The sequence below is a fragment of the Sorex fumeus genome, unplaced genomic scaffold (genome assembly GCF_029834395.1).
Source record: "Sorex fumeus unplaced genomic scaffold, SorFum_2.1 ptg000063l, whole genome shotgun sequence".
NCBI classification, from domain to species: domain Eukaryota; kingdom Metazoa; phylum Chordata; class Mammalia; order Eulipotyphla; family Soricidae; genus Sorex; species Sorex fumeus.
In genome coordinates, this window is record NW_026606120.1 from 60,683,710 (window position 1) to 60,711,028 (window position 27,319).

At 43.2% G+C, this 27,319-nt stretch overlaps 2 protein-coding genes across 2 annotated transcripts in view; both read right to left on the reverse strand.

The window, feature by feature from the left end:
- Positions 1-6,656: 6,656 nt before the first annotated feature.
- On the reverse strand, positions 6,657-11,848 carry SMG8 (SMG8 nonsense mediated mRNA decay factor). Its single transcript, XM_056127763.1, has 4 exons — positions 10,068-11,848; positions 9,369-9,514; positions 8,323-9,195; positions 6,657-7,163 (listed from the first exon to the last, which is right to left on the reverse strand). Exons 1-4 carry the CDS (start codon positions 11,818-11,820, stop codon positions 6,966-6,968), a joined length of 2,970 nt encoding a protein of 989 aa, XP_055983738.1. The 5' UTR covers positions 11,821-11,848; the 3' UTR covers positions 6,657-6,965.
- A 5,081-nt stretch (positions 11,849-16,929) lies between these two features.
- The window catches only part of PRR11 (proline rich 11), a 42,281-nt gene continuing 31,891 nt past the window's right edge, over positions 16,930-27,319 (reverse strand). Inside the window, exons 5-10 of the mRNA XM_056127540.1 lie at positions 26,591-26,851; positions 22,986-23,084; positions 21,202-21,314; positions 19,731-19,790; positions 19,536-19,632; positions 16,930-17,066 (exon numbers count right to left, since the gene is read on the reverse strand). Coding sequence (XP_055983515.1) covers positions 16,998-17,066; positions 19,536-19,632; positions 19,731-19,790; positions 21,202-21,314; positions 22,986-23,084; positions 26,591-26,851 — 699 coding nt within the window. The 3' untranslated portion in view covers positions 16,930-16,997. The remainder of the gene's footprint in view (positions 17,067-19,535; positions 19,633-19,730; positions 19,791-21,201; positions 21,315-22,985; positions 23,085-26,590; positions 26,852-27,319) is intronic.

The window sequence follows — 27,319 nt, forward strand, 5'->3', positions numbered from 1 at the left end:
GAGGTTACCAAAAGGGAAGGGGAAATGGACTGGAGTGAAGTGTGTTCACACTTTAGTAGTGGAAGTGATATAGTAACATTGTACTCCTAAAACATAAACATTTACTGTCTTGAAAACCTACATTACCTCAACTTAAAAAAAGAATTTTGGTAACACCCAATGGTGTTGGGTGCTTACTTTTGTCTCTGCATTCAGGGATCACTCCTCGAGGGGCTCAATGAACCACAGTGACACTGGGAATCAAACTAGAGTTGGCCACATGCAAAGCAAGACCTTAACCCTTATAATATCTCTCCAACTGCCTTAGCAAAAAAAAAAAAAGTAAGAAAAGATTCCAGGGGATAGAGAGATAGTGGGTAAAGCGCTTGCTTTAAATATGGACAACCTAGGTTCAATTCCCAGCACCTTATATGATCCCGGCACCCTGACAGAAGTAATCCCTAAGCACAGCTGGGTATGGGGAAGGACCGAAAAAAAGGAAGGAAGGAAGGAAGGAAGGAAGGAAGGAAGGAAGGAAGGAAGGAAGGGAGGGAGAGAGGGAGGGAGGGAGGGGGTAGGGAGAGAGGGAGGAATTAGTTCAAAGAATTGGAGCAAAATCTTTGCAAGCAAGAAGCCTGAGTTCTATCTCCACTATATGATCCCCTAGCACCATAGACAAACTATTCAGATTAAGCCTGAATCCAAAAGCAGCCTCCAAATACAACTTCCTCCCCTCTTCCACACACACACAAAAGGGAAAAGAATTCCTGACTAAGGGGCTGGAGCAATAGTACAACAGGAGGGCAGTTGCATTGTAAGCTGCGGATTCCAGTTCAATTCCCCAGCATCCCATTTCCTGAGCACGTCTAGGAGTAATTCCTGAGTTCAGAGCCAGGAGTAACCAATAAGCATGGCTGAATGTGACCCAAAAAGAAAAAAGTAAAAAGAAAAAGAAAAACAATTCTGAGTATTTTTAACCCCTCCTATTTGGAGTGCAAAAGAACTCTTCTGATGGAGGAATTTAAACTGGCTAAAAATATTAAACTTATCCATTTTTATAGCCAAGAGAGAATGCTTCCTATTTTCACACCATAAAGATACTAGTTACCAATGTTCCCAGTAGTGGAGCGTAGTGAGCACTGGTGAAAAGATTGGTGTTGGAACAACATACACCTGAAACTCAATCATAAATATCTTGTAACTTTGCAACTCACAGTGATTTAATTTTATTTTTTTTTTGTTTTTGTTTTATGTAGGAGTACTGCTATTTATTCAGCCACTGATTAGCTGATTGGATTGGGCATGAACTCCACCTTACTTTTTTTTCCCATAATTTATTTATTTATTTTCTTCTTATATTTATTTATTGAATCACTGTGGCAAAAGTTATAAAGCTTTCAGGTTTAAGTCTCGGTCATATAATGATCAAACACCTTTCCCTTCACCAGTACTCATTTTTCACCACCAAGAACCCCAATATACCCCCCCTCCCACCCCTCCTAATGCCTGTGAGGCAGATGATTTATACTTAACTCTTCTCTACATTGATTACATTCATTATTTTGACAAAAGATGCACCATTATTGTTTAGAATTTCCCCCCCAACAATCAGAATTGCTGAAAAGGCATTGTGAAATACTTTGTTTTCTATAGGTGGTATGAGAATCATACAATGTCATATAATGATTTTGGATTTCTGCAAAGAGCCAGATAATTACGAGATTGGTTTCTGTGTGTCTGGTGTTATGGCTGTGTCAGAGAGCCACTTGTGGGGGGCAACTCGTGACCTCAGTAGGGCGTGAAGGATGAGCCGGTATCGCCCCCCTTCCCATAAGACTGCAGTTGTCCCTTCACCGCTGACTCGTACCTGGCTTTCCAATAAGCTCTGAGGCGGCGGCCACTTTGTATGTCGTCCAGATGCATTTCTGCCAAAAGCCGCTGGGTTTTGAGATTTGTTTCTGAGTCTCTGGGATCATGGCTGTTAATCAGCTTGATCAGGAGCCAGAGAGGCTGATTGTAAGGCAGTAACTCGGGGTCTAGTTGGGATGGGGAGGAAAAGGCCGGTTCCACCCCCATCTGTTGAGGCCCCGTGTGTCTCATCACTGCAGGTCCAAATCTGACCATCCAGTGACCTCTGGAGGATGGCGGTCACCGGGCCGCCAGGGGGAACAGGCCAAGGCATGAAACCTATTCCCACCTAGAGTGGCCCAGTGCCAGTAACCTACTGCAGGAACAGGATGCATTTCCGCCAAAAGACTTTGGGTTCCGAGATTCGTTTCTGAGTCTCAGGGATCATGGCCATTAAGCAGTTTGATCAGGAACCAGAGAGGCCATGCCTCCAATTATATAGCTGAGCTGGAGGTGGTTTGTGGGTGTGTCTCCCACATACCTAACTTTTGGCAGTTTACTTTCTTGGTTGCTCATTTGCTCGAGCGGGCCCAGTAACGTCTCCATTGGAGACTTTGTTGTTACTGTGTCTGGCATATCGAATACTCTCGGTCGCTTGCCAGGCTCTCCGGGAGGGGCGGAGGAATCGAACTCGGGTCGGCCATGTTGGCCGCTTGTGTGCTGGCACACAAGCGGGTAGGGCGTTCGCCTTACAAGCGGCCAACATGGCCGACCCGAGTTCGATTCCTCCGCCCCTCCCGGAGAGCCCGGCAAGCGACCGAGAGTATTCGATATGCCAGACACAGTAACAACAAAGTCTCCAATGGAGACGTTACTGGGCCCGCTCGAGCAAATCGACGATCAACGGGAGGGCCTTTACCTTACCTTACTTTCTTGGTAAACTTTGCCCCAAGTTTTTGGGGTCTGGCCAAAGGCACAGCATCAAGTTTGGGGTATCTGAAAGTCTGACGTTGCCATCAGGCTGCTGATGCACTCATCTCACAGGTTCAGATTGACCTGCTGGCGGCACCACCCCCGAGTGATTTAATTTTAAATAAATAAATATACTAGCTTATTAGTCAGCTATTTATGAAATGCTCTCATCTCCTCTTTTTACTCACATTGAAAGTGTCATTCCTGGAAAAGTGTCATTCCCAGGCTTGGTGAGATAGTAATCAGGCACTTAAATATGATCAGGAATGATTCCTGAGCACAGAGCCAGGAGTAAGTCCTGAGCACTCCTGGGTGTGCCACCCTCAAAAAAGAGAAAATGCAGTTCCCAGGTCTTTTTTTTTTCTTCTTAGGGGTCGGGGGAAGAAGGGTTGAGGCGATAGCCAGTAATGTTCAAGGGACTATTCCTTGCTCTTTGCTCAGGAGTAACTCTGGCTGTGCTTGGTGCTCTGGGATGGTGCAGGGGATCTGAACAGGGTGGCCACATGAAAACCTTACCTCCTAGACCCAAAGTCTATTATATATATTATGTAATATGTGTGTGTATACACACAAGTATATATATACACACGAATTTATACACACACGCATATATGTATATATATACATATATATATTTGGGCCCCAAAGCTAGTACACAGGCAGGGTGCTTGCCTTGTATGTGGTTGAACTGGAGAGCTGATAATAAAGACAAAATTTTGACTTGAAGGTTGTCGGAAAGAGGCAAATGAAAACTTCAACACCGACTTGATAGCTAGCAGGCTGTGAGTGAGGTGGGGGCCATGTGATAGACTGAGACCATGGTGGAAGGAGTCTCCTGTACATCCCAGGGCCAACATAACAAACCTGGACAAGACAAAGACTGCAAGTGCAGAGCAGCCACTAGAGGGCGCGCCTGTGCTTCCACGGGTGGGGGGGGTGGGGGTGGGGAGGGGCAGAAAGGAGTGTCCTTCAGGTCTGAATAAAGAATTTAAAATGGACAGAGGAGCCAGAGCAATAGTACAGAGGCTAAGGCGCTTATCTTGCATGAAGCTGACCTGGGTTCGATCTCTGCATCTGTTCCCCCAAGCATCCCCACGTGTAAACCTGTGTTCAGAGCCAGGAGTAAACCCTGAACATCACTGGTTGTGCCCCAAAATAAATAAATAAGTAATAAGTAAATAAATAAACAAACAAACAAACAGAAGTGTCCCATGCGAGAGGTAGACTGGACGGTCCTCAACCACAGAAATCTACCTTCAGCACAGAGAGAAAATGATTTTTAAAGAATGGTTTTTGGGTCACACCCAGCGATGCTCACAATTTTTACCCCTGGCTCTGCACTCAGAAATTATGCCTGGGGAACCATGTGGGATGCCGGAGATCCCTAAGAAGGAACCTAAGACAACCACGTGCAAGGCAAGCGCCTACCACTGCTGTACTATCTCTCCAACCCCAGATAAATTGATTTTTTTCTCCTTCCTTCCTTCCTTCCTTCCTTCCTTCCTTCCTTCCTTCCTTCCTTCCTTCCTTCCTTCCTCCCTCTCTCCCTCCTTCCCTCCCTCCCTGCCACCCCCCTCCCTCCCCCCCTCTCTAGGGAGAGGCTTTTGGCTAGCAACCGGAAAATCTGCTAGACAAATTCTAAAGTACCTGTAACACTAAAAATTGGTTTCTTCAAGAATTGCACAGGCAAGTGAGAAAACTGGGCAATAAAGAAGTTGGGTAGTGTCCTGAAGCTCCTAGGATGTGCTGGTAGACTTATGGTATGTCACTCCTGAAGACGCTTATCAGTGGGAGTCCTATCTACATCCTCTGGGCAGAAACCCTGGGTGATGATGCAGGAAAAGAGCAATCAGTAACACAATAAGGGTACACTCAACTATTACTAATACCTTGGAATTTTTCTTTGTAAATTAAGTCTTTAGACATGGGTCTAACTAATGAGTCAATGGTAATACTTTTTTTTTTTAGGGGTGTGACCCACACAGTAACACACAGGTTTCTGGCATTCTGCTCAGGAATCACTTTTGGCCGGGATCAAGGAACTATATGTAGTGCCAGGGATCGAACCCAGGCTGGACGCTGCACTATGGCTGGCTCCAGCCCAGGTATACACTTTGGGGCCGAGGGGTTTGGGGAGTGCCACACCTAGCGAAGCTTTGGAGTTACTCCTGGCTCTCCATTGAGGAATTACCTCTAGAGGTGCTCAGGTGACCAGATGAGATGCCGGAGACTAAATTCGGGTCAGCCGTGCAAGTGCTTTACCTGCTGTACTATTTCTCCAACCCTCATCTTGAAGGGTTGAGATTAATATTTTATTTTTAATTATTGAAATGGGCTGGAGCGATAGCACAGCGGTAGGGCATTTGCCTTGCGTGCGGTCAGCCCAGCCAAGCTGGGTTCAACTCCTCCACCCCTCTCAGAGAGCTCGGCAAGCTACCAAGAGTATCTCGTCCACAAGGCAAAGCCTTCGATATGCCAAACACAGCAACAAGTCTCACAATGGAGACGTTACTGGGCCTGCTCGAACAAATTGATGAACCATGGGAGGACAGTGCTACAGTGACAGTGCTAAAAGAGTTAAGTCTGGAACATTTAAAATGGCTAGTGGTGAACTGGAGCTATCTGGGTAAACTGCCCAACTGTGTTTCCCCCTCTACGTCCTCTTGCTGGATATAGCATGCAATGTCACAGTTGTTAATTTAAAATTCTTGAAATAAATATTTTAATCTCAAAACAAATTAGTATCAAAATCTCTAATTTATTTGCTGGGCATTTCAACATCCATGTTGAAAGCATAATCTGTGTCTAGGAAAGCATAAACAATTATGCTAGAATTGCATGACATTAACTCAAATTTGGTTTATTTTCAGTGAAGTTTTACTTAGAAAAAGTGGAAGGAGTCTGAGAGACATGTGATTACTTATTTCTGAACACTAATTGGTGATCTGTGTCATGCTGATAATACTGAAATCACCGTAGTATAGAAATGTTACAGAAATTTTGTTTTTGTTTTGGGCCACACTTGGTGCTCAGTGGCTACTCCCAGCTGTGCTTGGGGTTGCTCCTGGCAGTGCTCTGGGGATCATACAATGTCTGGGACTGAATGTGGCCCATCTGCATGCAGAGTAGCTCAGCACCCCCTCCTCCAAAATTATAGAATCTCAGTAGTCCAAAAATATAACAATGACAAAAGTCAAACCAGAATTTTAGAATTTTAAGTCAAACAATAATTTTTTTCCTTTTTTTTGTAATTAGGTCCGTGACGAACATTGCTTACCCAGCAATGCTCAGGTGCCACTTCTGGTAGTACCCAAGGGACTACGTGGTGCTGACAATAGAGTCAGTGACTCCCAAATGCACTTCAACCACGACTGAAGTGATAGTACAGCGGGTAAGGCATTTGCCTTGCATGCATCTGACCTGGGTTTGAGTCCCAGCATCCCATATGGTCCCCCAAGCACTACCAGGAGTAATTCCTGAGTGCAGAGCCAGGAGTGACCCCTGTGCATCGCCAGGTGTGACCCAAAAAGAAAAAAAAAAGTACTTCAACCTTTGAGCCATCTCCCTAGCTCTGGATCATCTTATTTGGGAGATAATTTCAGGAGAACATGTTAAGGAAAATTTCAGCTAAATATCATTTTAGTGAAAACTAAGGTTTTTAGTTTTAGTTTTTGTGCCATATTTGGTGGTGCTCAGGGGTTACTCCTGGCTCTGCACTTAGGAATCACTCTTGGCGGTACTCAGGGAACCATATGAGCTACTGGGGATCGAATCTGTGTTGGCTGTGCTCAAGGCAAACTGTACTATCATACAAGCACTGGTAAAAATTAAGTTTTAATTTAACATGGTAAAATGTTAGAAATATGTTTTATTATAGACAGTCAAACATAAACAAGAAAAAATAGAAGTATCTACCAAGTACTTTTTGTCCTTTTTTAGATAACCAAGTTTATTAGGAAGTTATAGTCCCATTTACAATAAATATCAACAATATCATAAAATAGAAGAACAATTATTGTCCAAATACTGAACTCCTGTAACCAAAGCACATTTTGGATTAAAGAAAACACAGCATAAAAAAAAAAGCATACATGTACCGAAAAATCACCACATACACACCAAAACCAAAACCCAGCTCAAATTTAAGAACAAATTGGCTAGAAAACTTATTGTGTTACTGCTTTAAGAACTCCACGGAGCACCTTATAACTCATTAACTGCACATTTTCCTTTGGAGGAAAACAAGGTCCTCTCTCAGTCACATATGCATAAGGAAACCTCAAAACCCAGAGGCCATCAGGTGGGAGAGTGATTTCCTGCTTTTCTGGGTAGAATACTGGACAAGGTGGTGGGCCTGGTTGAACCTGAAAAATAAATGATATCATTATTTATTTTAAAATGATCCTGTGTGTTCCTGTGACATCTTCTACACATCTCCTCTTTTATTTCTGGTTCACTTTATTAGGTGTTTTTAAAAAAGTGATATTAGTTAACGTTTCTGATATTTTTAATATTTTTCAGTTAGAAACATCAGAAAGAGAAATGCCTAACCAATAATAGATCCAAAGAGCTTATAATGAGCCAGACTTATAGTACAGTGGGTAGGGTACTTGCCTTACAGGAGGTCAATCCTCGCTTCACATATGGTCATTTAAGCCCACCCATGAGAGCAGAGTCTGAAGTAAGGCCTGAGCACCACCAGGTGTGGCCCAAAACAAAACAAAACCAAAACACTCTCTCCCCCACAAAACAAACAAAAAGCATATTAACAGTAACCAGCTTATTAGTCTCTCAAGTATTATCTACATTTTTTTGGGGGGGTGGGGTGGGGACTCCTAAGCAGTGATCAGGGGACTGGGCCACCCTCTGCAGTACTTGGCCAACAGGGCAGATGGCTTATGCTAGGGTCCTGCACTACAGTCCTACTAATGCCCAGTGGTCCTGAATGCCATCAGGGGCACCTCTGGTGATGCTGGGGGGCCATGTAGTACTAGGGACTGAAGGATTGAACTTGGGTCCTTGAACATGCAGCACAAGCACCCTCGATTCCTGAAGCATCTGCCAAGCCTCTACAGAACCTTAACTTCGGCAGTTTTTCCTTTAGACCAAATAATGTAAACTGATGAACACATCCATGACCTATTTTTAAAAAAGAGTATTAGGGGGCAAAAGTTTTTTTTTGTTGTTGGTTTTGTTTTTGGGTCACATCCTGGCGATGCTCAGGGGTAACTCCTGCCTCTGCACTCAGGAACTACTCTTGGTGGTGCTCAGGGGACTGCATGGGATGCTGGAGATCAATCAGACCCAGATCAGTAGCATGTAAGGCAAGCACCTACATGCTGTACTATCTCTTTAACCTTGGTACAAAGGTATTTAAATTATGACCTATTTATTTTTTAATTGATTTTATTTTTATGACCTGTTTAATAAAATAGTTTGGTATTATTATGCACTTTTGAAAAGAACAATCAAAACCAGTATCAGTATTTTTTGTGTCAGGATAAAGAGGGTCATATTTCTTACCTGAGGCACTAATATTATCTGCAAAGGAGCATCAGGAACCACAACAAAAAGCCTCATAAGTTGAGCATAATGTGGTTTTAGCCCTCGGCCCTGAGATGATGACAGAATATATAAGGGCATATCACTATTCAGGGCCTTCAAAGCTGATTCCTTTGGTCCACTTCCCATAACTTTCATGACTTTGTCAGGTCCTGAGCACATAAACCTCCGGCCTCGAGAGTCTTCATATTCGAAGCCCACAAATGCTCGAGCTATATCATCTCTTCGCCTTCCTCTTCCCATGACGACTGAACTTCTCTTTCCAGGAACAGCTTTGTTTGGAGCAGGCCAAGAATTTGTATCTAAGTCTCCTTCATCTTCAGCTCTAGTCCTGATGACAATATCCCAAGGCATGAGATAATTTGTTCCTGGAATGAAGCCCTGTTGGTCCAAACCTGTATGAAAGTTGTAAGACTTGGCAGGGCCTAGTTTAACCAGTGACCAGCTGGAAAATTTGGGTAGGAGCCCTTTAGGGCAATTTGAGTGTAGCATGCCTGGGAGATATTCAACAGTGGATGCCTGTCTATCAACTAAGTTTGGTCTTTTCTCAGATTTTACTTCTCCTTGACCATGCACTTCTGGATTATCCCCTCCTGCTTGTGGATCAGCAGGATAAGTGCCTAAACTATCTGTGGATTGGCCTAAACTCAAAGCTAAACTCAAGCTTGTGCTCTCTCCTTGGGTCTGAGGTTCTTTTTCTTTAAGTTTATCAGCATCTACGTCTGCAGGGGCTGGAGAAGATTCATTTTTGGCAGGAGCCGGGTCTGGAGTACTTGGTTCAAATACTGGGAAATTGATATGATCCAGTTTTCCACAACATTTTTCTTCCAAAAGCTATATAAAACAAAAAAGAAAACAAAACAACCTGTGAAATTTTCACTTATAACAACATATTTCATAACTGTCAACAAGATCAACAAGTAATGGGTTGCAAATACGTACATATGTGTATTTTCACTCAGATGACAGAAACCCAAAATGAAGACATGAAAAGAAATTCAGTCTACCTGATAAAAGTCATAGTTAGCTGCCTTGATGTCAAAGGGATCATCTCGAGGTGCTTGCTTTCTTCCACAGTTACAGGCACCAGTGGATCGAGCTCGGCTATTGTGATATAACACAGGAGGATTTCTATCAGCTTCTGGCTTTTCTCCTGGAAAAGAACAGTCACATCTAATTTTATCAAAACAAGTATTTATTTTATAGTCTATAGTTTCTAACCCCGCAATTCCTCCAAATGGCTCTTTGGAAAAAGAGGAAGAAAAGATACACAAAAACCTTGACTAAATAAGCTACACATTGAAAACGCAAGTGAAATTGTACAAAATAATCGATAACCTCAGATTTCAGGGTTTCTGAGTGAATTTTTGACACCATGATCATGACCATACATTTAATTCAATTCATTTTAGCTCAAAACCGCAAGACAAAACATATTTACAGGGACTGGGAAGCAGCTCAGTGGCAAAGTGCAAGTGTAGTAGGTATGAGGCCCTGGGTTCTAGCTGTTCAGCAACAATAACAAAAAAAAATGTTAGGGGCCAAAGTGATAGTACAGTGGGTACGGTTCTTGCCTGGAACTTCATAAGATTTCCTGAGCTCTGACACGAGTGATCCCTAAGCAGAGAGCTAGGCCGTAAGCCCTGAGCACCACTGAGTGTGGCTCAAAAACAGAACACACAAAATGTGAATACAACTTTAGTTACCTGATTTAGGTAAGGAATGAAACTTATGTACACAATGTTGATCCGTTAAACTCCTCTCCTCACAGAGCTGATGACCATTGCTCCAAAACTTGTAGCAGTCTTCATGTAACTGCATGGCATACTTATGAAAAGCTGGGCCCCTAGCATGTTGACTGTACACTCGCAGAGCCTGGGCAAGCTGATTCTTATGGACGGTCATTGTGTAATTGTGCGGCAAATTGGACTGATAGGCACTATGGGCCATGGGTAAAGCTTTCTGACATCGGTTTTCTGAAAATTTGGTGTCAATATCCAAAAACCCTTCCAACACTTTAATACTGCTTAAAATCTTCGATGTCAGCTCCCCAGTGGGAGATCCCAGGTCTTCCTCTTTCCCATCAATAGCCACTTCATACAGTTTGGAAGCAGCTGAGACCCACTTCTGATAAGTGGGAAGTTCAAAATGGGAAGGCTGAGGGTTTCTGCCTACGCTGTCATCGAAACCTTTCTTGCTGAGGACCAGTTCCACGTGCTGCCATAGGAATTCCCGAAGAGTAAAATCTACTAGCTGCCCGGAAGAACTGGAACTGCTGCTGTCAATGTGAAAAGACAACTGTTGTCGGTTGTGCTGCCTCATCACCTGGTATCTCCGGGGCCCAGAAAGGGGTGTGGGCACCAGCAAAGATTCTGAGTCCTTCACAGTACAATGACTCCGAAGTTGATCCAGCAACATGCCCACTGGGTCCTCCTCCTGACTTCCGGGAACTATATAAACAAAAGCTTGGTTCGCAGGCACAGTAAAGAGGCAGTTGATACTCTGATTAGTCAAGACACGACTCTTCCGGAAGATTCTATAGATTTGGTCCTCGAGGGCATGCTGCAATCGCCTTTTAGGAGAATGCTTTTTGGGCTTGTCAGGATGAGCTGGGTCTTGGCTCCGAGACGGTTCCACTTTGAGGGCTCCATTAAGTTGAAAGAGAAAAAGGAGTCTAGGTGGGCAAGGTCGGCAGTTTAGCTTCCAGTCTTTGCCCACTGGGCAATCCTTTATGGCTGTTTTGAGGAGGGGCAGTACCTTCTGTCTCAGTCCATCCAGGGCCCTGAATACTCGGTCGTAAGTGATGTCAAAGGAGCAAGTGGGATGGACCAGGAGCAGGATGTGACAGACGGAGAAAAGGTAAAGGAGACTGAGGCACTGCAGCTTCTCCTGATGTTTCCAGAACTCGTGCGCTTCCGCGTGGGGTAAAGAGAGGCCACCTCCGGCTTCCCCACTCTGCAGGGCCCGGCAAGCCCGGAGCAGCTGGGAATTGTCGCAGATGGAAGTGAGAAGGAGATAGAGAACTTTACTCTCTTGGTTGTAATAGGCCTGCAGAAGGCTGTAGTCCTGGGGGCCTGGCTCGGTCCGAGTCCCTTCTGCAGCGGCGGCGCCTCCGCGAGCGGGGTCCGCGGCCCCGGGATCGCCGGCTCCCCCGGCCTCCCCGCCGGCGCCGGGCTCGGGGCTGGTCGCAGGCCCCGGGTCCCCCGGGTCCTGGGGGCGAAAGAGGGGGAAGACCTGGCGGTCGCACACGGCGTTCACCAGCGAGAACTTCTCGGAATTCAGTCGCAGAGCCGTCTTGCCGAAGATTCCCACCACGCAGATCTCATCCTCCCGCCACGGGGGCTCGGGCCCGCCCGCGGCGCTGCCTCCGCCTTCGGGCGCGGCGCCCTCGGCACTTTCAGGGCTCGCCCAGGCTGAGGAGCCCATGAGAAGCTCCCGCAGGCTGACAGGACCCGCCATGGTGCGAGCACTTCGCGGAGGTCCTTCCGGTCCGCCCCAGAAACCCGGCCGGCTGCCGTCCGAGGTTTAAATCCTTCCTCGGCGTTTGCAGTTCCTGCTTTCCTCTCACCTGTAGGTTCCGCCTCCGGCTCCTTCCTCGCCCGCTTCTCCCGCGAGATTTGTCCTATGCCGGCGCGACCGCGGCTTTCAACTTGCCTTCACCCTTAGACTAGCACCTGCGGTCACGGGGATGCAGCGGAAAGCGGTTCATTTTGCATTCCGGAGAACACAAAAGCGCTGTGAAAGAGGAGTGTGGAGTGACTTAGAAAAGTGGAAAAGCCGTTTTGGTTTAAGTTCTATTTTTTTTTTTCTCTTTTTGGGTCACACCCGGCGATGCACAGGGGTTACTCCTGGCTTGCACTCATGGCTCTGCACTCAGGAGTCACTCCTGGCGGTGCTCAGGGGACCATATGGGATGCTGTGAATCGAACCCGGATCGACCGCGTGCAAGGCAAACGCCCTATTTGCTATTTGCTGGAGCAATTTGCTATTGCTCCAGCCCCCTCGGTTTAAGCTCTAGAACCTTGCTAAAAGGTAGAGTGTGCAGTCAGAAAGAGGGAGCCTGTTAGGCAGAATCTCAGGTACCAGGCTACTGAATGGGACTGAATTGGAAGTAAATGCTAATGCTTTTGTACCCGTTTTACGGGGAGTAACACCGCTCTTGAAACATTTTTCAAAGTTCAGAGAACAGATTTTCCTCTACTCGTACAAAACTATTCTCACATCAATGGAAAAAAAAAAACCCAGTGATTTTGAAAGATGTATGGAGTATAAATTTTAATAATTTTCTGGTAAAGTAGCGCAGGGATTAAGGAGCTTGCTTTGCAAGTAGCCAGCCCGGATTAGGTCCTTAACACAGCATATGGTTCCCCAAGCACTGCCAGGAGTAATCCGGAGCACAGAGTCAGGAGTAACCCTGAGCATCACCAGGTAAAGCACAATCCGCTCTCCCTAAAAATTTTCTTTCTTTTTTTTTGTATTTTTTGGGTCTCATCCAGCGATGCCCAGGGGTTACTTCTGGCTCTGCACTCAAGAATTACTCCCGGCGCTACTCGGGGGGACCGTATGGGATGCCAGGAATCTAATGGGGTTGGCCACATGCAAGGCAAACACCCTACTTTCTGCACTATTGCTCTGCCCCCGCCACCCCCCATCCCCCAATAATTCTCAAGTTTAGAAGAATATATACTAAAATGTCAAACAAAGTTATATCAAGGGGCTTGAAAGATAGCTCAGTTGTTAGGAAGGCATGCTTGCAAAAGTCTAGATTCTACCCACATACCACATGGTTGGATTCCACAAACAACTATATATATAATTTATGTATCAATGTATCACTGTCATCCCATTATTCATCAATTTGTTCGAGCGGGCACCAGTGAGGTCTGCATTCGTCCTAGCCCTGAGATTTTAGCAGCTTCTCCTTACTCGTCCTTCCAAACGGTGTCACATTGGTGGCTTTTTCAGAGCCAGGGGAATGAGACACATCATTGTTACTGTTTTTGGCATACGCCACAGGGAGCTTGCCAGGCTCTGCCATGTGGGCAGGATACTCTTAGTAGCTTTCCGGGTTCTCCAAGGAGAACTAGACTATATACTGGTACTCCGGTATTCCTGTAGCACTGTCCTCCCGTTGTTCATCGATTTGGTCGAGTGGGCCAGTAATATCTCCATTGTGAGACTTGTTGTTACTGTGTTTGGCATATCAAATATGTCATGGATAGCTTACCAGGCTCTGCCGTGCGGTGAGATACTCTTGGTAGCTTGCCGGGCTTTCCGATGGGGGCGGAGGAATCGAACCCAGGTTGGCCGACCCGGCCGCGTTCAAGGCAAACACCCTACCCGCCTTGCTATCGCTCCATGTAATATATAACCATGATTATATATACTCATAAATTATAGGTTTCAAAATTTTGAAAAATGTTTAAAACCTGGAATTTGTTTACTTTTTATTTCTTTATTCCTTGTTTCTGCTTTGTTCTGAGAGAGACACACTTACCTGTTCACAGGGCCTATCTTGCTCTGTGCCCTGGAATGACCCCTGTAACTGAGGGGACCTATATGTGGTGGTGTTCGGGATCAAACAGGGTGAATCCAACCAGGGTTGGCCCAGTGCAAAGGAAAGTGCCTTCTGCCGGTACTGTCGATGCAGCCCCATGCTCTTGTTTCTTCTTTTGAGGCCACAGCCAGCAGTGCCCAGTGCTAACTCCTGGCTTCTGACTCGTGCTCAGGGATCACTTCTGGTGATGCTTGGGGGACCCATAGGCTCTCAATTTGGGTCTGCAATGTGCAGGGAGGCGCAGTAACCCTTGTACTAATTCTCTGGTCCTGACCTCAGTGTTTTGCATGCACAAAGCCCAGTTTGATCCCTGGTATCACAGATATGCCAGCACAGCCCGAAGGACCAAGCCAGAGCACCAAGTGAGTGTGGCCCCAACCTAAAATAAATAGAAAGCACCAAACACACACCATATAAATTGAATTTCATAATTAGTGTTTAATAAGTATTTGGTTTTATTTATTTATTTATTTTTTGGAGACCACACAGGGCAGTGATCAGGGCTTACTCCTGGCCCTGCACTGGGGTTACTCCTGACAGTGCTCAGGGGAACCATATGTGATGCCAAGATCAAACACAAGTTGGCCACATTCAGGGCAAGACTTGCCCACTGTACTATCTCTCCTGCCCTGACTTCTTATTTGCAATCCTGAATAGTGACATTCCATTACATGTGAAAGCAGGTTACTTATCTGTAGGTGATTCTACCAAATCCTTGTCAAGAATGATCTCAGAGAGATAGTGCAGGGGTTACGGCACTTGCCTTGCACAGGATTCACGCAGCATCTCCAGGAGAGTTCTTAAGCAGGGAGCCTGGAGTAGCAACTGAGCACAACTGAATACACCAACCCTTCCCATCCCCCCAAAGGACCAAACTCATTTATGCATGATCTCACTTATAAAGCAGAACGCAAAAGCCAAATTCTTAGATATAGTGGACCCTGATTATTGTCAGAGTTGATTGGTGGGTGATGGACAGAATAGATGAAATAGTCAAAAGGCACATACTTCCAGTTTGCAAGAAAAATAAAATTTGGTAATATGCGGTATCATGAATTGAATGCAGGGCTCTTGAATGCAAAGCATGTGTTCAGCACATTGAGCTATTTCTCTACCCCCCAATAAAAAATTTTTCATTTTTATTAATTTATTTGGGGCAGCTTCCAAGCTGGCGGCCCCACCAGTAATTCTCTGCCAACTGGACCCACTGAACCGGCCAGGACCCAAGGATGCCTTGCTACTTGGGCTCTGTGTTGCTGGGGTTACCTTGGCCACCCCAGAGGTACTGGGGGGGTCTCCGTTTTTTTTTTTTAATTCTGGTCATACCTGGCAGTGCTTGAGGGTGACTCCTGGCTTTGTGCTCTGGAGACCTTGGTGGTTACATGAGTGTTTATGGTGTCAGTTATTTACATTTTATGCATTTTTGTTTTGGGGCCAGTCGTGCTCAGAGATTACTGCTGGCTCTGTGCTCATGGATCACTGGTAGAAATTTGGGGGACAATAAAGGGTGCTGGACATCAAACCCAAACCCAGATCAGCTACATGCAAGGCATGTGCCCTGCCCCCTCTACTGTTGTTCTGGTACCATTGTGCACTTCTTTGTGTATGTTCTATCTACCTCTCTGTATTTGGGCCACACCTTGCAGTGCTCAGGGGTACTCCTGGTGGTGCTTAGGGGACCATAAGTGATATTGCGGATTGAATCTGAGTCTCTCACATGCCAAGCATGTACGTATATGTTGAGCTATTTCTCCAGCCATATGTGGTATATTTTTAGTAAAACTGTTAAGAGAAAGGCCTAAAGTTTTTTCTCTTTATTTAAAAATATAACCAAAAGAAAAAAATATATATCCATACCAGATGTACTTTAGTTGTTTATAGTCTCTATTGCCATTCAGTTTCAAAATAAACAATGGAAACAATAGTTTAATGAAGCAATAGCATTTATAGGATTCTTAAGTGGATACAGTATAAAATATATCATAAAAATTAGTAAAAGATACAAAGTAAAACATTTTAATACTGGCACAATGACATTAGCAGCTTTACATATGTTAATCTATGGTTTTCTATAGGTATTTTTGCATGTGAAACTTTATCCCACAAGAATGATCAAATCATTTGAACTGTTACAGTACATAGTGGTTATTAACACAGAAACATTATAAGTGCCCCATAAAATATTGTTACGAATACTCAACTGCTTTATTCTTGGAGATCATCCCCTTTAGTCTTACATAATTAAAAATGTAACTACCAGTGTGTTTTTTAAAATATGGATCACATCCAACAGTGCTGGGCCAGGCTACTCGTGGTGATGTATGGTCTGGTGATGCAGGCCTTACTTTGTATTTGGCAATGTTGGGACCATCCATGCTTCTTATATGCAATGCTCAGCCCATTGAGGTGTCCTATGTCCCCTCAATAGTTCTCATTCCCAGGAATATCCAGGATGGGCATGGAGCCATAGTAAGTGGGTAGGGTGCTTGCCTTGCAAGCAGCCGACCCAGGTTTGATCCCTGGCATCCCAGACAGTCGCCTGAATACCACCAGGAGTGATTCCTGAGTTCAAAACCAGGAGTAACCCCTGAGCATCACTGGGTATGGCACAAAGACCATAAAGAATATCTAGGATGAATGAGAATAATTTGTTTTCCTAATGTTGTAACTGCACCTGACTGGAATGCATGCTTTATACACAGAGATATGAATTCGATCTCTAGTGTTACATGGTCTGCTGAACAATCTCAAGCAGCATACTGGGAGTAGCCCCTGGGTACTGAAGGGTGTGGCCCCACTCAAGACAAACAAACAAATATTACATTTAAATATGAACAATTTACATTGGATAATTCCAGGATTTCTTTTCCCATTCATTCTCTTATTCATCATAAAAATCATGAAATGTTCAAAATATCCAGTTTATACCAAATCTATATGGATTCCACACATTTTAATTATTTGAATGGAATAATACATTAGTATAGTACTAATACCCGACTGCATAAAAAAACAGGATTGGCATGAGCACATATGCATATTTTTACGGATCACCAGATGAAGTCAGGAAGCACTGGCATCAGTTTTGTTCATCAAAGCTGCTTGTAGAAAGTGGCACAGTTTGAACTGGACTTCTAGGGTGAGCTAGCTATGGAGAAAAAAGTCCCAATTATAATGTGGATTATGTTCCTGTGATTGACACAGATGTTCTTCTTTGTCATTAACAGAACTCAGATTTTGTACGGGGTACCCAGGGATCCAGATATTTTGCTTTATCCTGTGGTACCAAGGACTGAACCCAGGACCTCACACATTCAAGCCTTGTGCTTGACCACTGAGCCACATCCTCCAGATCCAAATTCTAGAAACACTTTCTTTACCTTCCTGAATATAGTCCGAAGTTACTGGCGAGCACCTTTTTAGAAAGATGAGGGACAGCTAATAAGCTTTTACCTGTCCTTTTGTCCTCTCCATAACTAGAATATGGGTGTGAAGCTTGAGAATGTATAGTCATTCTGAAACATGAGGATAAAAGCTATGTATCACTCATTCCATTTCTCTTTTCTCTTCCTTTTTTATTGAGGGGTGGGGAAGTAATCAAACTTGGTGTTGTCAGGGGCTGCTCCCTGCTCTGTGCTTGGAGATCAATCCTGGTGATGCTTGAGGAACCATTTTGTGCTGGGGTTCAAACCCTGACTTCTGGCATGTAAAGCTAACCTACTGAGCTATTTCTCTGGTCCTGAACTGCTAACTTCTCGAGATGATATGTAGGCAAGAAAGATAACCCCCTATGTAGTTAAACTATTACAGTCAAGGCTTCTCTTACCTGCGTCTAAGTGGAAAATGTAACAAATACAGATGTTTAAGAAATAAGGGAAGAAAAACGAAGGAAAGGGGAAATGTCATTCTATGTCAAACAAGTTTTTACAAAACACCCTCTTAACACATGAGCTTTTGAGATTATAGCACATAGCATAGGTCTTATCAGAACAAGACAGAGATGTTATAGTGATTTTTATTGTTGTTCAATGTGCAAGTTTGTCATTATATTTGTTGAGTACCCATATTAACCACCTGTAATATTCAACATAGCAGTTATCGGGTGAGGCAGAGATAAAAAGCTAAAAATTGAAAGGAAGGAACTTAAAGTCTTTCAATGAATGTAGCATCCACAGTTTGTGTTCTGAGGGTAGTTTTCTACTGGATGATTTGAAGGAAGGAAAGAAAAACCTCATGTACACCTTCACAGATGGCCAGAGTGCCTAGGAAGATCTAGTTGCTTAGCAATAAAAAAAAACAAGTTGTCTTGAAAAAGGCACAGCATGTTTTTTTTTTTTTTCCCATCCTAGAGACAGGATGGCAGAAATCCCACAAATCCAGTGGGCTGGAGAGGGTTTAAGGGTTAAGGTGCTTGCTTTACATGCAGCTAACTCAAATCCAATCTCCCACAGGTAATCCCCAGAGCACTGCCCTAGTGATCTGTGAGCAGTCAGATATGCCCTGAACAAAGGTGGATGTGGCCCAACCTTTGGCCCCCTCAAATAATCCAATGTTAGAAATCCATAGGAGGATGACTGAAATGAACAGGGGTTGGAAGAAATCATACCAGGAAGTGTTCACATGTCGTATTTTATTTTATTTTTTGGTTTTTGGACCATACCCAGCAGTGCTCAGGGTTTATTTACTCCTGGTTGTGCTCAGGGATCACTCCTGCATCCAGTGGTGCTCCAGGAAACATATGGGGGTGTTAGGCATCAAACCTAGGTTACCTGTGTGCAAGGCAAGCACCCTACCCACTGTATTATATCTCAGGTCTCATATGTTAGATTTTATTTTTATTTACTTATTTCTTAGTTTTTTTTGGTCTCTTTCAGTGGTGCTCAGGGTTTACTCCTGGCCCTTTGCTCAGGGATCACTCCTGGCAAACTCACTGGACCATCTGTGATGCTGGGGATCAAACCCAGGTTGGTCAAGTACAAAACAAGCACCCTACCCACTGTACTATGGCTCTGGCCACTATATTGGCTTTTAAAGGTGAGTCATAGATGTTTAGTATTTCAAAAAAAAGGATGGTGGTGTTGCTGGAAGATCTAGTGGGGGCAGTAGTTGATTCAGGTGCAGCTAGGGACTCTTTATGTTTGTTTTATTAAAGATAGTAGATTTCCAGGGTCAGTAAGATAGCTCAATAGGCTGAGTGGTGACCTCTGGCACTGAAAAAGAATGAAAAATGATTTGCTTCCCCCCCTTCCCTTCACTGTTATCCTTTTATGATGGCCAGGGGTTGTGTACTGTCCTGGGATGTTTTTAGCTTCGATACTTACTGGTGATCATTGCCCTTTTTGTGGACTTAAAAACACCTGGCTGTGGTATGTATGGGAATTGCTCATAGCACCCAGGACCAAAAACCACAGAGCCGTTAGGATGATACTTGGTGCAGGGGACACCAGAAACTTTAGATTCTATCTTGCAAGGCAGGCAAAGGTTTGATACCTGGCACTGAATGGTTCTTGCATATCAGCAGGCATGCCCCATCCCTCCCACCAAAAATAAAAGACTATTTTGTATAAAAGTTAATAATATATATATGCATATATATATATATTTTTTTTTTCCTTACCTCAAACTTTCTCTTTAAAGCCCGAGTCATTACTGGAGTCAGTCCAGTTCCTGTTTCCATATTTTCTTTATTGGTAAGCGGCGTTCCACCTGGGCTTCTGCAAGATATTGAGAATATTAGGAGCTGTGCCACCTAAAATAATATGCCAGTTTTTCAAGAGGATTTAGAAAGCATGATGATAAGATAGTGTATTACCTCTCTACATCCACTTTTCTAAGTAGTTTCCGCAGATCTACTTGGCTTTTACCAGGAGTACTGATAAAATAAAAACAAAATAAAGTTAGATAACTGATAAAATAAAGTTAGAGCCTGCCAGATTTTTATCATTTCTCAAAGCAAAGCAGCCATTTCTTAAGTTATGTCCTAGAAGCTAATTCTATATATTATATTAGAAAATAGCAGTAGGGCAGGGGAAGTAGCTAAAACAGAGACTCAGGTTTGATCCCTGGTACCACATAGTTCCTGTTTAATTCTGGGAGTGACTCCCAAGCATCAGAAATTATGTCTTCCTTTTTAAAAAAGAAAAAAAAACAGATACCCATAGACACATCAGATGATATAATCATAGAAAAGACAGATGATATAAGTAAAACTTCTTTTTTTTGGTGGGGCGGGGGGTCACACCTGGCAATGCTTAGGGGTTACTTCTGGCTCTGCACTCAGGAATTACTCCTGGCGGTGCTGGGGGACCATATGGAATGCCAGGGATAGAACCCGGGTCGGCTGCATGCAAGGAAAATGCCCTATTCTCTGTGCAATTGCTCCGGCCCCAAGTAAAACTTCTTATCTCAGTTTGCATTGAAGAGTTCATCTGAAGGAAACATTCAGTTATGTACACACATATGGACAAAGATGTTCACTTGCCCAATGGTTACAGAAATAAATGCTACTAACTTAGATGTCTCAGAATAGGATTTTATCTATGACAGTTAAATAAAATGAATTGCGTACATTGAAGAATCAAAATGATGCTTTAAACTAATTTTTCCTAAGATGGGAGAAATTTCATAACACATCACATGGAAAAAGTCGTAACTGTACCCATAATATGCTTACAGACAGTACACACAGACATGCACTTTTATCATTTTTCCCTTGATTCTAAAATGTATTTGTTTTTATATTTTATTATTCCTGAAATTGGGCTTTTAAAACTCCTGATACTATTTATTTTATCTCCAAAATGTTGTTTGTTGTTTGTTTGGGGATCACACCTGGCAATGCTCAAGGATTACTCCTGCCTCTGTACTCAGGAATGACTCCTGGCAGTGCTCAGGGGACCATATGGTATACCAGGGATCAAAAACTGTTCAGCTGCATGCAAGGCAAGCACCTTACCTGCTGCACGATCTCTCTAGCCCTTAAGAGGTATATTTTATAGTAAATAAGACTAAAAGCCTACCTCTTAGTATCTGTATTGCAAACCATAATGTCCCAAAATAGAGAGTAAGAAGGAAATTGCCACTGAGGCAGGGGGTGGGGTAGGGTGGGGGTGACGGGTTGTTGCCTTTGTTAAGGGATTATTTGGATGATTTTTGTGTTTTGCTTTAAACTTTTCTATAGATTTCAATGTTTTCTACAAGGGGCATACATAGTTTTTGCTACATAATTTTAAAAAAGCATTATTTTACATAAAAGCAGAGCTCAATATTAAGCAGTTCCTTACATTAAGACATTTGTAACTCGAGTTGATAACACTTTGGAGCTGGATTTCAGAGTAACACGCTGCAGGTCAGAGACAGTAACTAGAGGATTCTGTTTCTTCGGTGAAGGTGCAAGCTTTAATTGTAAAATGAGGCATTATTAAAAATATTTTGAAAATAACATTCAATATACATATATAGCAACAACTATTTGAGATTGAATACAGGTAAAAACATACCCACTTCACTACTCAATTTTTATTCAAAAGCTTTAAAATATATTTCTATCTTTTCATACTGATGGTTGGTAGATAAATTGTCTAATAAATTAATTTTAGCATCTATATGTTTGTAGAGGAGACCCAAAACTACTCAAATAAAACATCAGACTTAGTTCTCAGATCAGCATCTATATTTAAGGCTCATATTTAGTTTTTTGGGGTTTTTTTTTGGTTAGGAATGGCTCTGGCAGTACTCTGGAGACCTTATGTACAGGAACAAGACCTGGTTTATCTGCAGGCAAGGCAAGACCTTTACCACCTGGACCATCTCTCCAGCCCCAAGAATTATTTTTGCCTCCATAAAGGGACAACCAGGTTAAAAGCTAAAAGAGTGAATAGCTGTAGCCAATACTTTCTTTCCCCCCCTTAATTGGTGATCTTAAAATGGTTTGTATTCAGTTGGCCCAGAAAACCTTACAAAATGATACAAATCAGGATGTTTAAAGCTTTGTGTTTACTTTAAGTACATTTATGAAACTGCCTGAACCATCCAGGGCATTCATATCTGAAAAGCCTCCAAGTAGCTGAAGAATATCCTTCTCCAGAAGTAATGTGTGCCACTTGGTCATTGCCTCATCAATGGTGATAATGAGGGGCAGGAACAATAGTACAAGGCTGACTTAGAGTTTTGTTTTTGTTTTTGTGCCATACCCAGCTATGCTTAGGGCTCACTTCTGGCTCTGTGCTTAGGGATCACTACTTGTGATGCTTAAGGGACCATATGGAATGCCAGAGATCGAACCTGGGTGGGTTGCATGCAAGGCGAGCACCTAACCCGTTGTACTATCTCTTTGGCCCTCTCCAACCCAGGTTTGATTCTGGGCACCCCATATGGTATCCTGAGCCCACCAGCAGTGATCCCTAAGTGAACACCCAGGAGTAAGCCATGAGCCATTGGGTATAAAACAAAAACAAAACAAGCAAATAAACAAAATGGTGGGGTTGGTAGATGTGCCAGGCCAATGAATGGAGTTGGACATAGGATAGGTGGCCCAAAAAGAGTGCTAAATTTTTACAGCACATGCTTAGACATGCAGAGAGTAATGATGGGCTTAAGAGTTTAGAAATAGGGCTGGAGAGACAGTACAGCACATAGGGCGCTTGCCTTGCGTGAAAGCCAACCCAGGTTTGATCTCTAGCACCCAAATAGTCCTTCAGGTCCTACCAGGAGTAATTAGCTGGGTGTTACCCCAAGCCAAAACCCAACCAAAAGACCCCCCAAAACCAAAAAGAGTTAAGAGGCAGAGTCTTTGATCCTTGAGCATACCAATGTAAACCCAGCTCCCAAGATACGTCACAGAATTTATAGGACTCATGGTCAGATTAACTGCTCATGAGCGCTCTCTGCTACATGGAGATGATTGTGGTAAAAAAGTTGATTGTTCCAAACACAAAAGAGGAGGTTACACAAAAGACAAGCTATCCCAGAAGAAAATGAAGAAGCAAAAACTTGTGGCCTCAAATTAAATTAGGCATAAAGTAAACACAAGTTAAAAAAATTACAAGTATGCTCAGTGACATCTTACCTTCTTTCTTTCATCAATATTCTGTGTCTTTTTTAATTTCACAGTCAGTAGATCTTTAACAGTTATCTGCATGGGTGCATCTTTTTTTAATGGTCTCGCCTTAAGATACAAAAAGAGGTTAGACTTCAATTTGAAACTATGATTTTCAAATCCATATCTACTTTTTAAAAAGTCAGAACTAAAAGTTTAACTTTTATTTCCATAGGGTAAAATTCATTAAACTATTTTCACTAGACCAGATTGGGTCTGTTTTCAGTACCCAAGACTACTAAGGCTACTATAAGGATTCAGGAACATGTAAAGATTTATTAGTAAATAATAGTTTCCTTAATTGCATCTTTGCAGGTGTTATTAGAGTGAGATGGGAGCTGAAGGAGTTCTTTAACTCACAGTGAAGTTTTGTATAAACTGCCCAAAAAGATGATTTAGCTTACAATGTGGTGTTAGTGGTAGGGAAGGTGATTAGGCAGGGGAGGAAGAAATTGACTAGAAGTAACATATGGACAGTGGCCGTCTTTGACATTTTGGGTTTTTATTTATTTTCTTTTTGGGTCACACCGGTTATGTTCAGGGGTTACTACTGGCTCTGCACTCAGGAATTACTCCTGGCAGTGCTCAGGGGACAATACGGGGTACCAGGGATCAAATCCGGGTCAGCCATGTACAAGGCTTACCCACTGTACTATCATTCCGGCCCAGTCTTTGACATTTCGGTGGTGACAAAGCTATAGTAACTTTATACACCATTAGTATACACATTGCATTATTGTAATAGTGCTATATCAGTTATAAACACAAACAACCACAGAGACTGGCACACATCAAAAAAGAGAACAAGGATGGGTATTTGATCATTGTATAATTGAAACCCAAGCACAAAAATTTGTAAGACTACAACTGTACCTCATGATGTCTCACTAATAAAAATTAAAAAAAAAAAAAGAGAACAAGAAGAACTGGTACTGGCGCAGATGTGGGGAGAAAGGGACTCTCATTCATTGTGGGAATGCTGACTCGTCCAGTCTTTTTGGAAAATTTTTTTGAGCATTCCTTAAAAAACCAGAAATTGAGCTTCCATATCATACCCAGCAACACTGTTTCTGGAATATACACTGGGGGCCCAAAAGCACACAGCAGAAATGCCATTTTCACTTCTGTGTTTCTTGCAGCACTATTCACAATAGCTAGAATCTGGGAAAAACCCAAGTGCCTGGGAACAGACGACTAGATGAAGAAACTATAGTACTCTACTACTCTACATGATGGAATACTACACAGCCATCAGGAAAAATTGAAGTCATGAAATTTGCTTATAAATGGATGGAAACTAATTATGTTGAGTTGAATGAGTCAGAAGGAGAGGTATAGACGTAGAATCACTGCACTCATTTGTGGGATATAAAAAAACATAATATGAGAATGTTACCCAAGAACAGCAGAAACAAAGGCCAGGAGGACTGGTCCGAGGTTGGAAACTTGCTGTAAGTTGGGGGAGACAGCAGTTAGGATAGAGAAGGGACCACTCTAGTAATTTTAGTTAAATATTAATTTATTTTGTGGTGCTGGGGATCAAACTCAGGATCTCACATGTGCAAAACAAATGTTCTAGTGTTGTGCCACATCACTGCTACACTTTTTATATTTATTTTATTTTGGGATAATTTGAGGGTCACACCTGGCAGTGCTTAGGGATTACTCTCAGTTCTGTGCTCACAAGGTACCCTGGTGGTGCTTGGTGAACATGTGGTGACAGGAACTGAATCAGCCTGGTGCATGGAAAGCATACCCTCAGCACCTGAATGATCTCTCTGGCCCCAACAAATTGTTTTTGTTATTTTGGGGGAGCTACACCCAGTAGTACTCAGGGGTTACTCCTGGCTCTGCTCCCAGGGATGATTTTTGGGAGGGTTTAGGGATTGAATAAGGTGCTGGGGACTGAAGTCAAGTTGGTCGCATGCAATACTGCTGTACTATTACTCTGGCTCCAAACCTCCACAAATTTAATTTTTCAATTCCTTTTGTGTTTGTACGACACACCATAGTGCTCAGGTGTTCCTCCCAGCTCTGGTGGAACCTAGGGGATTTTCAGTGCTGGAGGACAAATGTGGGCCACCTGCATATGAAGCAAATGCTCAGTCCTTTAAAGTCTCTCTCAACTCCTATTATTGTATTTTTAAAATTATTTAGTTTATATTTATTTTTTTGCTTTTTGGGTCACACCCAGCGATGCACAGGGGTTACTCCTGGCTCATGCACTCAGGAATTATTCCTGGCTGTGCTCGGGGGACCATATGGGATACAGGGAATTGAACCCGGGTCAGCCGCGTGCAAGGCAAACACCCTACCCGCTGTGCTATTGCTCCAGTCCCAGTTTATATTTTAATTTTGGGACCACATCTTGCAGTTCTTGGAGGACTAATCATCCTGGCTTTGTTCCTGGGGGTTGCTCCTGGCAGTGATGGAGGTAGGTAGGGGAATGAAAACATGGGGTTCTGGGATCTCTGGTTCTTCCTGCATGCAAAATGTGGTCTCAGAATTCTTGAGTTCCCTGTAGCCCTCAGTAGATTTTAAAACAGGGTCATGTCACGGCCAGAGATATAATACAGGGATAAAGGTACTTGCCTTGCCTGTGGCTGGCTCCAGTTTTATCCCTGGAAATAAGTCATAGAACTTTACAGTGGGGCACCCCCAGCACTGCTGAGAGTGATGCCAGAGCCTGGAGTAACTCTTTGCATGTAGGATGTGGTCCAATCTCATTCCATTCCCACTAAAAAGGGTCATATCTGATTACTCTTTCCACAGGTTTCCACAGGTATCTCTGGTCACCTCAGCAGATAAGTGATTCTCATTAAAAACTAATTCTCCAGCATAAAACTAAACATCCTACTTTGGGATCTACCAACTCTTTTTATTTTGACTTCTCTCACTGAGTTTCCCTCTGGTCTTCATCTGGTTTCTCGGGAATTTTCTTTTTGGTAAAAGAAATGGTGAGAAAGCAAAACTTTACTGGGTTTTATTCATTGCTTTTTTTTTTTGCTTTTTGGGTCACGTACAGCAATGCTAAAGGGTTACTTCTGGCTCTGCACTCAGCAATTACTCCTAGCTGTGCTCAGAGGACCTGGGATGCCAGGGTTTGAACCTGGGTCGACCGCGTGAAAGGAAATGCCCTACCCACTGTACTATCACTCTGGCCCCCATTCATTCATTCTTATAAAATAATAAAACAATCACTTTCATTTCTAACTCCTGCTTTTGTGAGTTCCTCAGGGACAGAGTCTTTAAAAACACAGTAATGACATATTAAAATACAGTCTGAGAACAAATATAGGTTGGATAGCAGAGGAGTTAAGGAGTTTGTCCTGCATGTGACTGATCTGGTCAATCCCTGACACCACAGATGTCCCCTGAGCACTGCCAGGAGTGATCTCTGAGTTCAGAACCAGAAGTAAGTCCTGAGTACAAAAGGTGTGACTCAAGAAACAAAACCAAAATAAGCAAAATATAGACTTCCTATAAAAATCCTTAGGCCAGTCTTAAAGGACAATGTAGCTTTATTCCTAAATTGCATACTGACCTGAACACACACCTACTACCTAATTTCCTACCTGAAGTGCTTTGGTGGTACTGGATTTTCTGAGTAGCAAAGGTGCCATCGGTGGTGGTGGAGGAGGCAGTGGAGGAGGTGGAGGGGGTGGAGGAGGAGGTGGAGGTGGCACAGGATGACTGGTTGGCTGTGGCAGTGTAGAAGGAAGTACAGCTTGGGATTCTCCAGGCTGGCTTTGAGCATAGGCAGGCACATCTGTAAATTTACCACTCATGTGACACATCTGAGCACAATGTGGGCAGGAAGAATTTTCCGAGACAGTCTAGAAGATATTATATTTGGCAAATGAATAGTAAATTTGGATCTTACAGCTGAGAATCATCAAAATCAGAGTCATCATACATTGAATACATTTTTAGTATACAATGCTTTTTAATATTTCCCCATTTGTCACAATCTCATTCATTCATATCTTTGTTTTGTTTTATATATCAGTCACTGTGGGTACAATGGGAGTCTTGTCGGCTCCTCTTGTATCTGGTGAAGAAGACAGACATTAAACACACACACACACACAAACCAAAAACAAAAACCACACACACACACACACACATACACACACACACAAACCAAAAACAAAAACAAAAACCACACACACACACACACACACACACAAATAGGGACCGGAGGGATAGAACAGCAGGTGAGGCATTTGCGTTTCACGCATTCAACCTGAATTTGATTCCCAACATCCCATATGGTCCCACAAGCACCGCTAGAATTAAGTGCA

What these genes read in the sequence shown, in the direction of transcription:
- SMG8 (XM_056127763.1), bottom strand. Translation starts at nt 11,820, where the DNA reads ATGGCGGGTCCTGTCAGCCTGCGGGAGCTTCTCATGGGCTCCTCAGCC. An exon ending in CTAACTATGACTTTTATCAG is followed by an intron (nt 9,196 to 9,368) that starts GTAGACTGAATT and finishes TGTTTTATATAG; the next exon opens with CTTTTGGAAGAAAAATGTTG. An exon ending in AGATAATATTAGTGCCTCAG is followed by an intron (nt 7,164 to 8,322) that starts GTAAGAAATATG and finishes TTTATTTTTCAG; the next exon opens with GTTCAACCAGGCCCACCACC.